This window comes from Gobio gobio (genome assembly GCF_949357685.1).
Source record: "Gobio gobio genome assembly, chromosome: 4".
Classification (NCBI taxonomy): Eukaryota; Metazoa; Chordata; class Actinopteri; order Cypriniformes; family Gobionidae; genus Gobio; species Gobio gobio.
Genome location: NC_137100.1, coordinates 10105937 through 10121946, shown reverse-complemented (window position 1 = coordinate 10121946; position 16010 = coordinate 10105937). Strand labels below are relative to the sequence as shown.

The 16010-nt window shown below is 34.8% G+C and overlaps 1 protein-coding gene across 2 annotated transcripts in view; it reads left to right on the top strand.

Moving 5' to 3' along the window:
- Positions 1-16010, top strand: part of LOC307126006 (interferon-induced protein with tetratricopeptide repeats 1B-like) — a 57181-nt gene that overhangs the window by 36419 nt on the left and 4752 nt on the right. Inside the window, exon 8 of one of the 2 annotated variants that reach the window (XM_079816325.1) lies at positions 1677-1839. The exons of the other annotated variant lie outside the window; for it this stretch is intronic. Within the exon in view, the coding sequence (XP_079672451.1) occupies positions 1677-1839 (163 nt within the window). The remainder of the gene's footprint in view (positions 1-1676; positions 1840-16010) is intronic. 2 annotated transcript variants of the gene reach the window in all.

The window sequence follows — 16010 nt, the reverse complement described above, 5'->3', positions numbered from 1 at the left end:
GTACTTCTACTTAAGTGTGGTGCTTAAAGAGCACTTCAACTTCTACTCAAGTCACTTTTTTGATAAGGAACTTGTACTTTTACTCAAGTATGTGTCTCTAGTACTTTATACATCTCTGCTTCCAACACAGTCGAATTACACTGTTATTCCACAAGGGGGCATTAACGGTCCATAGTCATTGAATAACTCACTGTAATAGAACCTTCTAATATAAATCTATTACTTCCAGTGCTTAATAAAGGGTCCTTTGTAACATGTATCTTGTGAATCTATTGTTTTATCCCTTTCATGTTTGGTGTCTTTTTAAAGGTCTCAGTGCGAATGGTAAAATGGTCTCAGTTTCACTGCAGTCACTGGTAGTATTAGAAAGATTGGAAAACTAATGAGAATTCAGTCCTCCTTTTGAGGAATTTCTTCAAAGATATCTGATCCACTCCCCCAAAACCAGGTGGGGGTGTTGCAAATATTTACAACCCTTTTGTTCTAGTTGAAGTATTTAAGGCTGGATAATCTAACTCTCAGGGGGAATATTCTGTAGTCAGAACCCCCCGTGTGGTGCAAACTGCATGTAGTGTTCCAGACATGATGACTCTTTTAAATTATTTTCATATTGCTTTGCAATTGTGTTTTATGTTTTTACGCTGATCAGTTGTGTACCATGGATTCTTGTTTACTTATTTACTGTTCCTGTCTGGCCAAAATAAATGTTAATCTTGATTTATCTTGTATGATTCTGAAATCATTATTCTAGTATGGATCGATGTATACTCCTTTATTACCGCAAAATCTAGGGTTATGATAGATCACACCGATGACGCCACGACTGAAGCATGGGGCGCAGCGTGCGCGATATTCCGATTCCTGACTATCGCTGGATTGGCAAATTGTAGTCCGTGAATATTACTAAAATTACACTTTTTGTTGAGTGAGCATGTGCAACCACTTAAAGGTAAAATATTCACTCTGCATCCTCTGACTAATTACAGAAGTAATCATTTTGTGCCCGTGAGCGCGCGAACCGGACGCGTCTGTCTCTCTGAGATATTGGGCCTCTCGATGAACGAATATGAAAACTAGGAAGATACAAAGAAAATCAACGATCTAAATTAAATCGCAACTAATCGTAAAATCAGCTGATAAACTCTAAATGTAGCACACTTTATGGAGTCACTTAGAATTGGAGTCAGATAAAATTATTAATGGAGTCAGATTTAAAATGAGATATATAAATTAAGAGAACTTCACCAAAATGCTGAAAAGGCTTACACACAGAATTCCTTTTGACCAAGCCATTAGTTTTTCGGTTTTTGGGCTAAATGGATGGAAATTTACAGCATCCTGGGATGCTTTTAAACAGTACTGTGGGTGTTCAGACATGTTTTTTCCTTCTCTATTCAGTCCGGTTCATCGAGTTTAGTTTTGAAATTGATTTGTAGGCACAGTTTATATTGGGCTAAAACATTTAAGCAAATGTCTGTTTATGTCAAAAGGTATCTGTGAGAAATGACCACCTGCTCCTTTAAAACTGACAAATGTTTTTAAAAGTCTGTATGTCAATTCAAAGAATCAAATCATACATTTAGCAATAACAAACAGTTTTTACAACATTGAGTCTTACTGATTTGTGACTAGTGCAAATTAATCTAAAATTATTATCCCTCTTTTTCCTTTGTAAGTTCAAAAAATTGCATCACGTTAAGAAGTGGAAACATTTCTATCCGACATTTGATATAAAGTTACCAAAAGACGTGATGAATGTGGGATTATGCCTCAAAAAGAAAAAAGACAAGGAAGGAGAGGTTAAAGTTGAGTGGAGTCTTGACAACATACCACTGGCAGGTAAATAAGACCCTTTACTGTGTGTGTGTGTGTGTGTGTGTGTGTGTGTGTGTGTGTGTGTGTGTGTGTGTGTGTGTGTGTGTGTGTGTGTGTGTGTGTGTGTGTGTGTGTGTGTGTGTGTGTGTGTGTGTGTGTGTGTGTGTGTGTGTGTGTGTGTGTGTGTGTGTGTGTGTGTGTGTGTGTGTGTGTGTGTGTGTGTGTGTGTGTGTGTGTGTGTGTGTGTGTGTGTGTGTGTGTGTGTGTGTGTGTGTGTGTGTGTGTGTGTGTGTGTGTGTGTGTGTGTGTGTGTGTGTGTGTGTGTGTGTGTGTGTGTGTGTGTGTGTGTGTGTGTGTGTGTGTGTGTGTGTGTGTGTGTGTGTGTGTGTGTGTGTGTGTGTGTGTGTGTGTGTGTGTGTGTGTGTGTGTGTGTGTGTGTGTGTGTGTGTGTGTGTGTGTGTGTGTGTGTGTGTGTGTGTGTGTGTGTGTGTGTGTGTGTGTGTGTGTGTGTGTACTTGTCTACCTATCTAACAGGGGACCTTGGTGTCGTAACACACTCACTAACAGGGGACCTCTGAGCCAAGAGGGGACATTTTTCAGGTCCCCTGTTGGTCATGCTTTAAATCATGTTAAAATCAAGTAAAAACACTAAAAAAACACTCTGGTGATTTTTTTTTACTTTTGACCAAGTGGGGACCTACAAGTGTGTGTGTTTAAATCATGTGAAAATTAAGTAAAAACACTCTGGTAATTTTTTTTCAACTTATGACCAAGTGGGGACCTAAGTGTGTGTGTGTGTTTAAGGTCATACTCAGCAGCTCCCCTGTAGGCTGGAGCAGGAACTGTAAGGGCTCTTAAACACACGTCGTTCACACACACTCCTCTATTGTTTGAATGGCCTGCTGTCCCAGAGAGACTCTGCTGTTTAACAGGCTGCTTACTAAAGGAACAAGCATTACATCTCTTTACTAGATACCCTGACTAGTTTCAAACTTTGCATTACATTACAATTAAATTCTACACAGAATCCAAGAAAAAAGGATTTAAAAATCTAAACAACCAGAATGTAATTAGAAGTTTTGTTTTTGTATTTTTTATTTTAACATATTTTAATGACAGTAGCCTATATTCATTGAATATTATTGTATTTATCAAAATAAACAGAAAATAGTACAAACTTTACTATTCTTTTAAACAAGTGTTAAGACATTATTAAAAAAAAAACATTTTAGCTCAAGTATTTGTATAAATAATGTGTGACTTTTGCCCCATGTAAAATGGGGTGTAAAAGGCCCACCTTACCACCTTATACATTTATGAGTTTTTTTAAACAAACCACTTTTGATTTATTTATGATTTACACAATGACTCGGTCCCCTGTTAGATAGTAAATCACGACACCAGTGTGTTTGCGTTGTCATTTCTTGCCATCATAAACACACTGTGGAGATTTAGAGTTTTTATAGCAATAACTGAGTTTTAAGAGTTAAATCAAGCAGAAATAGTTCTCTAATGTATAAATTTCAGATCCTCTTTGAATAATGATTATGTTAAACACAATGACTCGGTCCCCTGTTAGATAGTAAATCACGACACCAGTGTGTTTGCGTTGTCATTTCTTGCCATAAACACACTGTAGAGATTTAGAGTTTTTATAGCAATAACTGAGTTTTAAGAGTTAAATCAAGCAGAAATATTTCTCTAATGTATTAATTGCAGATCATCTTTGAATAATGATTATGTTAAACACAATGACTCGGTCCCCTGTTAGATAGTAAATCACGACACCAGTGTGTTTGCATTGTCATTTCTTGCCATAAACACACTGTAGAGATTTAGAGTTTTTATAGCAATAACTGAGTTTTAAGAGTTAAATCAAGCAGAAATATTTCTATAATGTATTAATTGCAGATCCTCTTTGAATAATGATTATGTTAAACACAATGACTCGGTCCCCTGTTAGATAGTAAATCACGACACCAGTGTGTTTGCTTTGTCATTTCTTGCCATCATAAACACACTGTGGAGATTTAGAGTTTTTATAGCAATAACTGAGTTTTAAGAGTTAAATCAAGCAGAAATATTTCTCTAATGTATTAATTGCAGATCCTCTTTGAATAATGATTATGTTAAACACAATGACTCGGTCCACTGTTAGATAGTAAATCACGACACCAGTGTGTTTGCGTTGTCATTTCTTGCCATAAACACACTGTAGATATTTAGAGTTTTTATAGCAATAACTGAGTTTTAAGAGTTAAATCAAGCAGAAATATTTCTCTAATGTATTAATTGCAGATCCTCTTTGAATAATGATTATGTTAAACACAATGACTCGGTCCCCTGTGAGATAGTAAATCACGACACCAGTGTGTTTGCGTTGTCATTTCTTCATCTCAAACACACTGTAGAGATTTAGAGTTTTTATAGCAATAACTGAGTTTTAAGAGTTAAATCAAGCAGAAATATTTCTCTAATGTATTAATTGCAGATCCTCTTTGAATAATGATTATGTTAAACACAATGACTCGGTCCCCTGTTAGATAGTAAATCACGACACCAGTGTGTTTGCGTTGTCATTTCTTCATCTCAAACACACTGTAGATATTCACTGTATATATTGAGATAACTCAATTTTATGGTGACTTGCATTAAAATGTTTATCCGTCTCAATTAAATTATGTGAACTGAATGACTTTTAACATTGACACTTTAGTTATTTAACCAACTGATGATTTTCAAGTCAGCAATCAACACACAACTGAGTTTTGACCTCCAAAATCTTATTATAGTGTATTTTTATGGTAAGTATTGGTGTTTTATGTTTTAAATCAAGCAGAAATCACTCTTTAAGGAAACAATTGCAGGTCACACTTTATACAGTGAACATGATTTCCTTAAATTGACTTAAGTCCCCTGTTGGATGGTAAAACACGACACCTGTTTGATTGCTTTGCCATTTCTTGCCATCACAAACACACTGTAGAGATTTTGAAGGTCAGAACTAAATTTTTTGGTGACTTGCATGAAAATCTTCATCCGTCTCAATTAAATTATGTGAACTGAATGTCTTTTAACATTGACACTTTAGTCGAAGATTTTCAACTCAACAATCAACACACAACTGAGTTTTGACCTCCAAAATCATTATACAGTGTATATTAAATTTAAATAAAAAATATAAAATTTATTTACAAAACAGTTTGACTCAAGTTTGACTCTCTACTGCTTATTCATTATTGTTTATGTTACATGGTCCATGTTTACATTACAGTATAAAATTGTTCCTAAGTTTTCCCCTTTTATATAGATGGTAATGACTAAATATCCTCGCACACCGAAATTTTCACACGTTAAAAAAAAGATCAAGCACGTTTACACACAGCCTCTGAAACTTTCCTTCCTTCATCATAAAAAAAAATCTGATCAGGTTCAGTTTTCTGCATTTTTCGCATCCATAGCAAGCATTTAAAGAGGGGTTTCAAATTTCTGTGTTATTCATTTTTGTGTTAAAATTTTGAACATAAGTTGAACAGTTTAAAAAAGAAAGTGTGAACCTTCAAATTAGCCATTATAGTTCATAAAGTTTTGCTGGCGTTTGTATCTAATTGAGAAAAGAATGAATGTAAATTGAAAGATGTCGTCATTGAACGCATTTTGTGCCAAAGCAAATAAATGATCCACAGTTTAGCCACATAGGCTGATGTGATCCCTGAGTGAAGAGTTTTGAAAAAGTGATGAGTATTCAGAAATGTGTCCTAGCAGATGTTTAAAAAACCCTGTAATATCACTATAAGTAAGGGATCACTGTATAATATCAGTCTTTAAATGTGAGATATTTAAAGTGAACCTAAAGTATACTTGCAATAGTGTGATTTTAGCACAATTAAATATACTTAATGGATGTTTCGCAAAAGCGTTGTTTAGTGATATTGCGTCCTTGTGTTTCTGCTGTACGTCATCAGCAACTGTCTAAGTTCAATTACAATACTCAAGAACACATGTACAGAGGATGCACAAAAGTACCCGGATGTTATAAGATATATGAGTATAAATAACTCCATACAGATCTATTGTTTTACAAAAATAATCTATTGTTTACAAAAGGAGAAAACGTGTGTACTTTAATGAAAACTTGGACCATGTGACATAAACTGAAGTTAACAGCAAAAAAATATACTATAATGCTGACTGTTGTTAGTGTTTTTTGTTGTATGAGTTAAAAGTGTATATGTTGGGTGAATCCTCATTGTGTTCTGGAAGAATGAGTTGATTTAAGACATCAATGAAGTGTTTTGGTAGTTTTAGCACATTTTGAACGTGAAATTAACTGCTTTGCTTTGAAAGGTGTCCTAGCGATTGTAGCTAAGAGATAGACGTCAAACAGACTCAAACAAAGACCCAGAATTCTGTGGTGTTACAGCACTGTGGCTGCTGTAAATGGCTGCTGTACGGTTTCTTTATGAAATAACAGGCACAATGGCAAAGATATTTCTGCAAAAACTCCAAAGTAATGTTCGGTTGCAGTGAGAAAGTCACAAGAGACAACTAAAAAAACTCATGCGTGTATTTAGCCTAGTGTAGATCTGTTTGCTTACACATCCCCCCAAACTCCATTTACATATGAATACAGGAAAGGCCAAAGCCATTGTCTCACAGGTGAGGAACAGGCCTAACAGAGCTGTTACACCCATGTCACAGACACAAACTTCTCATCCAAACTAGAGAAAACGCTGGGATTTACCTGGGAAAATTAAATCAATGTACACTTTTTCCAATCCCTACGACACATTTTTCAATACTTGGGTCACTTTTTTAAAACTCTTCTCACACTTTTTCACACAAATTCACACAACTGAATTTCAGCTTGGCACAGCAGTTATTTTAGTGTTCAAAATGCACTAAAACTACCAAAAAGGATTCTGAGGATTCAAAAGAATCACCCAATATTTCAATATGGTAATACTGCCTAAATGTAGCAAATTGTTTTGTTTTTTTTTAATTAATTTTAGTTAAGTTTTGAACATAAGTTAGGGAGTTTTGAAAAGAGAATCAAAAAATTTTCAAATTGGCCTATACAGTTCATAATGTTTTGGTGGTGTTTGTGTTGAAGTAAGAAAATAATTCTTATAAATCGAAAGATGTCGCCATTGAATGTATTTTATGCCAAATCAATGATAAATTATGACTTTAGATGGCCCCACTTTATATTAGGGGGCCTTAACTACTATGTACTTAAATAGGTACAATGTACTTATTGTGTTCATATTGTATTGCAAAACACTTTTGCTGATATTGAGGTGGGATACGGGTAGGGTCAGGTGTGGTTGTATTGGTAAGTTTAAAGGTAGGGTTAGATGTAAGGGAAGTGTCAACAGTGTAATTACAAATGTAACTACATAAATTAATTACAGATGTAATTACATGCAGGTATATTTAAAAATGTAAGTACAATGTAAAGACATGTATGTACACAATAAGTGCATTGTATCAAATGGATAATTAAAATGTTAGTACATAGTAGTTAAGGCCACCTAATATAAAGTGGGTCCCTTTGGATTTTAAGATTTTATATTTCAGTATAATTCCTGCTTTAGCTGGTGTTAGTTTTTAAATTGCATTGCCATCCATTCAAAAGGGAAAAATTTAGGAATAATGTTATACTGTACTGGACCAAGGACCATGTAACATAAACTGCAGTGAATTATAGTGTAAGTCTTTTTTTGAAAAGAAAATTTTACAGAAGAAAACATTGTGTAATGATCATGTGTTTTAGGTCTGTGTTTTATGATTGAAAAAGTGTGTTTGTTGGGTCCTTTTTGGTAGTTTTAGTGCATTTTGAACACTAAAATAACTGCTGTGCCAAGCTGAAATTCAGTTGTGTGAATTTGTGTGAAAAAGTGTGTGAAGAGTTTTAAAAAAGTGACCCAAGTATTGAAAAATGTGTCGTAGGGATTGGAAAAAGTGTACATTGATTTAATTTTCCCAGGTAAATCCCAGCGTTTTCTCTAGTTTGGATGAGAAGTTTGTGTCTGTGACATGGGTGTAACAGCTCTGTTAGGCCTGTTCCTCACCTGTGAGACAATGGCTTTGGCCTTTCCTGTATTCATATGTAAATGGAGTTTGGGGGGATGTGTAAGCAAACAGATCTACACTAGGCTAAATACACGCATGAGTTTTTTTAGTTGTCTCTTGTGACTTTCTCACTGCAACCGAACATTACTTTGGAGTTTTTGCAGAAATATCTTTGCCATTGTGCCTGTTATTTCATAAAGAAACCGTACAGCAGCCATTTACAGCAGCCACAGTGCTGTAACACCACAGAATTCTGGGTCTTTGTTTGAGTCTGTTTGACGTCTATCTCTCAGCTACAATCGCTAGGACACCTTTCAAAGCAAAGCAGTTAATTTCACGTTCAAAATGTGCTAAAACTACCAAAACACTTCATTGATGTCTTAAATCAACTCATTCTTCCAGAACACAATGAGGATTCACCCAACATATACACTTTTAACTCATACAACAAAAAACACTAACAACAGTCAGCATTATAGTATATTTTTTTGCTGTTAACTTCAGTTTATGTCACATGGTCCAAGTTTTCATTAAAGTACACACGTTTTCTCCTTTTGTAAACAATAGATTATTTTTGTAAAACAATAGATCTGTATGGAGTTATTTATACTCATATATCTTATAACATCCGGGTACTTTTGTGCATCCTCTGTACATGTGTTCTTGAGTATTGTAATTGAACTTAGACAGTTGCTGATGACGTACAGCAGAAACACAAGGACGCAATATCACTAAACAACGCTTTTGCGAAACATCCATTAAGTATATTTAATTGTGCTAAAATCACACTATTGCAAGTATACTTTAGGTTCACTTTAAATATCTCACATTTAAAGACTGATATTATACAGTGATCCCTTACTTATAGTGATATTACAGGGTTTTTTAAACATCTGCTAGGACACATTTCTGAATACTCATCACTTTTTCAAAACTCTTCACTCAGGGATCACATCAGCCTATGTGGCTAAACTGTGGATCATTTATTTGCTTTGGCACAAAATGCGTTCAATGACGACATCTTTCAATTTACATTCATTCTTTTCTCAATTAGATACAAACGCCAGCAAAACTTTATGAACTATAATGGCTAATTTGAAGGTTCACACTTTCTTTTTTAAACTGTTCAACTTATGTTCAAAATTTTAACACAAAAATGAATAACACAGAAATTTGAAACCCCTCTTTAAATGCTTGCTATGGATGCGAAAAATGCAGAAAACTGAACCTGATCAGATTTTTTTTTATGATGAAGGAAGGAAAGTTTCAGAGGCTGTGTGTAAACGTGCTTGATCTTTTTTTTAACGTGTGAAAATTTCGGTGTGCGAGGATATTTAGTCATTACCATCTATATAAAAGGGGAAAACTTAGGAACAATTTTATACTGTAATGTAAACATGGACCATGTAACATAAACAATAATGAATAAGCAGTAGAGAGTCAAACTTGAGTCAAACTGTTTTGTAAATAAATTTTATATTTTTTATTTAAATTTAATATACACTGTATAATGATTTTGGAGGTCAAAACTCAGTTGTGTGTTGATTGTTGAGTTGAAAATCTTCGACTAAAGTGTCAATGTTAAAAGACATTCAGTTCACATAATTTAATTGAGACGGATGAAGATTTTCATGCAAGTCACCAAAAAATTTAGTTCTGACCTTCAAAATCTCTACAGTGTGTTTGTGATGGCAAGAAATGGCAAAGCAATCAAACAGGTGTCGTGTTTTACCATCCAACAGGGGACTTAAGTCAATTTAAGGAAATCATGTTCACTGTATAAAGTGTGACCTGCAATTGTTTCCTTAAAGAGTGATTTCTGCTTGATTTAAAACATAAAACACCAATACTTACCATAAAAATACACTATAATAAGATTTTGGAGGTCAAAACTCAGTTGTGTGTTGATTGCTGACTTGAAAATCATCAGTTGGTTAAATAACTAAAGTGTCAATGTTAAAAGTCATTCAGTTCACATAATTTAATTGAGACGGATAAACATTTTAATGCAAGTCACCATAAAATTGAGTTATCTCAATATATACAGTGAATATCTACAGTGTGTTTGAGATGAAGAAATGACAACGCAAACACACTGGTGTCGTGATTTACTATCTAACAGGGGACCGAGTCATTGTGTTTAACATAATCATTATTCAAAGATGATCTGCAATTAATACATTAGAGAAATATTTCTGCTTGATTTAACTCTTAAAACTCAGTTATTGCTATAAAAACTCTAAATCTCTACAGTGTGTTTATGATGGCAAGAAATGACAAATTAAACACACTGGTGTCATGATTTACTATCTAACAGGGGACCGAGTCATTGTGTTTAACATAATCATTATTCAAAGAGGATCTGCAATTAATACATTAGAGAAATATTTCTGCTTGATTTAACTCTTAAAACTCAGTTATTGCTATAAAAACTCTAAATCTCCACAGTGTGTTTGAGATGAAGAAATGACAACGCAAACACACTGGTGTCGTGATTTACTATCTAACAGGGGACCGAGTCATTGTGTTTAACATAATCATTATTCAAAGAGGATCTGCAATTAATACATTATAGAAATATTTCTGCTTGATTTAACTCTTAAAACTCAGTTATTGCTATAAAAACTCGAAATCTCTACAGTGTGTTTATGGCAAGAAATGACAACGCAAACACACTGGTGTCGTGATTTACTATCTCACAGGGGACCGAGTCATTGTGTTTAACATAATCATTATTCAAAGAGGATCTGAAATTTATACATTAGAGAACTATTTCTGCTTGATTTAACTCTTAAAACTCAGTTATTGCTATAAAAACTCTAAATCTCCACAGTGTGTTTATGATGGCAAGAAATGACAACGCAAACACACTGGTGTCGTGATTTACTATCTAACAGTGGACCGAGTCATTGTGTTTAACATAATCATTATTCAAAGATGATCTGCAATTTATACATTAGAGAACTATTTCTGCTTGATTTAACTCTTAAAACTCAGTTATTGCTATAAAAACTCTAAATCTCCACAGTGTGTTTATGATGGCAAGAAATGACAACGCAAACACACTGGTGTCGTGATTTACTATCTAACAGGGGACAGAGTCATTGTGTTTAACATAATCATTATTCAAAGATGATCTGCAATTAATACATTAGAGAAATATTTCTGCTTGATTTAACTCTTAAAACTCAGTTATTGCTATAAAAACTCTAAATATCTACAGTGTGTTTATGGCAAGAAATGAAAAATTAAACACACTGGTGTCGTGATTTACTATCTAACAGGGGACCGAGTCATTGTGTTTAACATAATCATTATTTACTATATAAAGTGATGACCTGTGATTATTACCTTAAAGAACAATTTCTGCTTGTCCAGTCCTATATATATATATATTTTTTATTGGTGCAAGAAATCAAATCTCACTCTAAAAATCTCAAAAACAAAGGACATTATTTGGGATTTTAGAGAGCAGAAACTATGTTTTATTCAAAAATAAGTCACACATTGAAATACCTTTACTGTAAAAAAAATGTGGGTCTCCAATTGAAAATTTTCTGTAAATTGATGCACTTTAATTCAGTTAAAATTCAAGAAATTCAATTTGGCCAACTAAAAAATTTAGATGTGATCGGTCACTAGAAAATTTTCAATTGGAGACCTGATTTTTTTTTACAGTGTTGGTGTTCTTGAAAATAAGCTTAAATGAGAGATGTGGACGGATCATATACTGTAAGTATGAAGACACAACAGAGAATGAATTTCTTAAAGATAACTCTTAATTTTAAGATTTTTTTTATTTCTTAAATTCTTTTCTGTAATGTCCACAACATGGCTTTTTCTCCGTTGTGTGCTCATTGTGTTCCCTGATGCCTGTGTGAACATTATATAATTATAATTATATATATATATTAAATAATGAAGACAGACTTGACTGCCAGCTCTCTTCCCTTTCACACACACAGCTCCATTGCAGGCTATGGAGGTCCCCTGTTGGATAGGTAGACATCGGTCAGGTCCCCTCTTGGCATGTTTAAAAATAAAAAAATAAATGCTTATTTGAAGTTATATTATGAAAAAAGACCTTAAAACAAAATTTTGTATCTAAGTTTTGTTTCTTCAAAATGACTAGAAACACAGGTCCCCTCTTGGTCAGTGTGGAGTGATGGTCCCCTGTTGGTAATATAGACGTGTATGTGTGTGTGTGTGTGTGTGTGGTGTGTGTGGTGTGTGTGGTGTGTGTGGTGTGTGTGGTGTGTGTGGTGTGTGTGGTGTGTGTGGTGTGTGTGGTGTGTGGTGTGTGTGGTGTGTGTGTGGTGTGTGTGTGTGTGTGTCTGGAATTGTAGAAAGGTTTAGAAAGTAAATAACTGACATGACAGTAATTACCATCAAATAAATTGTTTACTCTTTAAATGTTCAATACCTGCTCCAACAATATGAGCACTGCACAGTGTAAAATCTCTGTATGAATTGAATCTCTAAAAAGTTGAAAATTAAGAAATTACCAACTTTTTTTTATTACAGACTATACAGCAGACCTCTCAACCGATAAGCAGCGTACACTGTAAAAAAAAATTTGTTCACTCAACTTACATTTTTTAGTTATCTTTTTGCTTTGACTCAGTTAAGTTTTATTAACTTAATCTACAAAGTATTTTCAACTTAAAAAGTTTAGTTGATATAGGTAAAATAGTTGACCCAACAACTTATTTCAAGTAACTTGTACTTGCAAAGTTTAGTTGAAATATGAAAACTTACATTTTCAAGTTATCTGTACTAAACTTTTTGTTCATTGAACTTAATTTGGTATATTTTCTCAACTTGTAATAGCTCATTCAACCAAATAAATAAACAAACACATTTTCCATATAAACATATTTTATATTTTATTGTCCCTTACAAATCAATACATGGACAACATTAACATATTCAAAGGATTAGAATAAAATAAAATAAAAAAACAGAATGAAACAGAAAAATGAATTTTCTGAATATTTGTAAATACAAACTAAAAACTAGAATATAGAAATGAGAGAAATAAATTACAGACATTTTTTTCTCTCAAATAAAACAAATAATGAATCTGTCAAATAAAATTCAATAATATTGCAATTGCGTTTTAAAGGTGAACATTTATTTGAATGAATGGAATGCGTAGGTTATTCATGTGAAAAAAAACATTAAGTGTCAGTTCACACAAAAATTCAAATACCATTATTCACCCTTATGTCATCCAAAAACTGGCTTAAAGGGTTAGTTCCCCCAAAAATGAAAATTCTGTCATTAATGACTCACCCTAATGTCGTTCCAAACCCATAAGACCTCCGTTCATCTCCAGAACACAGTTTAAGATATTTTCGAGAACTTTCTGTCCTTCCATTGAAAGTGTATGCACACTCTACAGTCCGTGTCCAGAAAGGTAAGAAGAAAGGTATGAAAAACATCATCAAAGTAGTCCATGTGACATCAGTGGGTTAGTTAGACTCTTTTGAAGCATCGGCAATACATTTTGACATATTGAATCCCGCTGCTGACGTAAGACGCTGTGGACTCGTGAACGCGGATTCAAACAAACGCGGAAGAGAAGACAATGCTGGATAAAGTCATAGTTTTTGTTATTTTTGGACTAAAATGTATGGCCGATGCTTCAAAAGAGTCTAACTAACCCACTGATGTCACATGGACTACTTTGATGATGTTTTTCATACCTTTCTTCTTACCTTTCTGGACACGGACTGTAGAGTGTGCATACACTTTCAATGGAAGGACAGAAAGCTCTCGGACTAAATCGAAAATATCTTAAACTGTGTTCCGGAGATGAACGGAGGTCTTACGGGTTTGGAACGACATTAGGGTGAGTCATTAATGACAGAATTTTCATTTTTGGGTGAACTAACCCTTTAAAGGATCCATTCAAAGGAACCCTTTGAACGGAGGTCTTACGGGTGTCGAACGACATAAGGGTGAGTTTATGTCGTTCGACACCCGTAAGACCTCCGTTCATATTCGGAACACAAATGAAGATATTTTAGTTGAAAGCTGATGGCTGAGAAAGGCTTCAGATTGGCCTCCATTGGCATTCAGTACATTTACACTCCCAAGACCCATAAAAGGCACTTAAAATGTCGTTACAAAGTCCATCTCACCACAGTGACTCTACAATAATCTTACGATGCGACGACAATAGTTTTTGTGCGCAAAAAAAAAATCAAAATAACACCTTTATCCAGCTTGTTATTGCCTTCCGTGTGTGTCTCCACGACGCATGCGCGAGAATATGACGTAGCGCCGGCGTTTGGGAATCCATGAAATGCACACTTTAGCCCCATTTTGAGAACTACGCCGAGACCTAAAGCACGATCAATGTAGAATTCAACAGCTGAGACACGCGCGTCTTCCTCTGATTGTAAACAAATCGCTTCTGGGTCATCTGTCCGAACGCCGGATCTGCGTCATATTCTCGCGCATGCGTCGTGGAGACACACACGGAAGGCAGTAACAAGTTGGATAAAGGTGTTATTTTGATTTTTTTTGCGCACAAAAACTATTGTCGTCGCATCGTAAGATTATTGTAGAGTCACTGTGGTGAGATGGACTTTGTAACGATGTTTTTAGTGCCTTTTATGGGTCTTGAGAGTGTAAATGTACTGAATGCTAATGGAGGCCTATCTGAAGCCTTTCTCAGCATCAGCTTTACACTAAAATATCTTCATTTGTGTTCCGAATATGAACGGAGGACTTACGGGTCTCGAACGACATGAGGGTGAGTAATTAATGACAGAATTTTCATTTTTGGGTGAACTAACCCTTTAAGGTTTTCTTTTGTTGGAAAATTTTTTTAAATATGTTTAATGAAATCTGTGAGCTTTCTGTCCCTTCTTTAACAGCCTACGCAACTAGCACATTCAAGGTACTGAAAAGACATACTTAAAGTAATCTAAGTGATTTCAGTGGTTTAACCTCAGTTTTATTAAGCATTGTGAGTGTTTCATTGCATGTTAACAAGAGCATAACAGCACATGCTTCTTGTGTGTACGCGAATGCAGACACTGTTGCATGTAAATATATAAACCACCGGAGTCACTTGGATTACTTTAAGATATTTTTTTACTATCTTTGCAGACCTTGAATGTGCTAGTTCCATAGACTGTCAAAGAAGGGACAGAAAGCTCACAGATTTCATTAAAAATATCTTCCTTTATAATTCAAGGATTAACAAAAACTTTTTTTTTCGGTAAACTAACACTTTTCACATTAATAATACCCCTTTAACTGTAAAATAACTTTAAAACGCATAACATCTTGAAAAAACAATGAAAATGGATGTCAGGCCATTGATGCAGAGAACTGTAAAATGCAAACACAGGCTCTTGGTAGAAAAACATAACACCTTACCTCCACAACATCTTCGATTCAACAGTGTATTTTTAAGGGAGTGCACTCTTGCACTGCAGGTGCTCCAATGTCCATCAACAGCCTCTGAATCACCTCAAAAGTGTATCTGAGGTTTTTTGGGTAGTTTATGTTGAGAGCATAAAGCAATCCCATCATATTCATATACGCATTTGGTACGTCACCAAGTCCTCGCAGAACAACTGCTTCCTCGATGACAAGGGACACATCACTGGGGTTGCAGGGAATGGGATCCGTCACATCTTCCACCACTGTGATGATTCCAAGAGTCATGCCCCTGATCATGTTCCTCAGAATCTGTGTGCTGTATTAAAAAATGACAAACTTCAAAATGTGCTTTCACATTCAAAGACTTTAACACAACATTAGTACACCAAATCTTAATTACCATAAGTCAACAAATCATATATTTTTGTATATTTTTCACACATTCTCCATCCACATACTTAGAAATAATACATTAACTTCAACTACTCAACTGCCTCCAGCGTGCCTCCTTACTTTCCACATACCTCACAGATCTTTATGAATTGTGATGGATTTTCACGCATGAACCATGGCAGCCCCTGCAGTACTGCAACCCTCTTTCGTTGATTTGATGCCTCCCCCTAAAGAAAAAAATGTTTACTTATAACTGTTGTTAGAAGTTGATTTACTGATCTGAGACCTGTTTCATTGAAGCCAGTTTCAGTGTTTTTCCTTCGTTC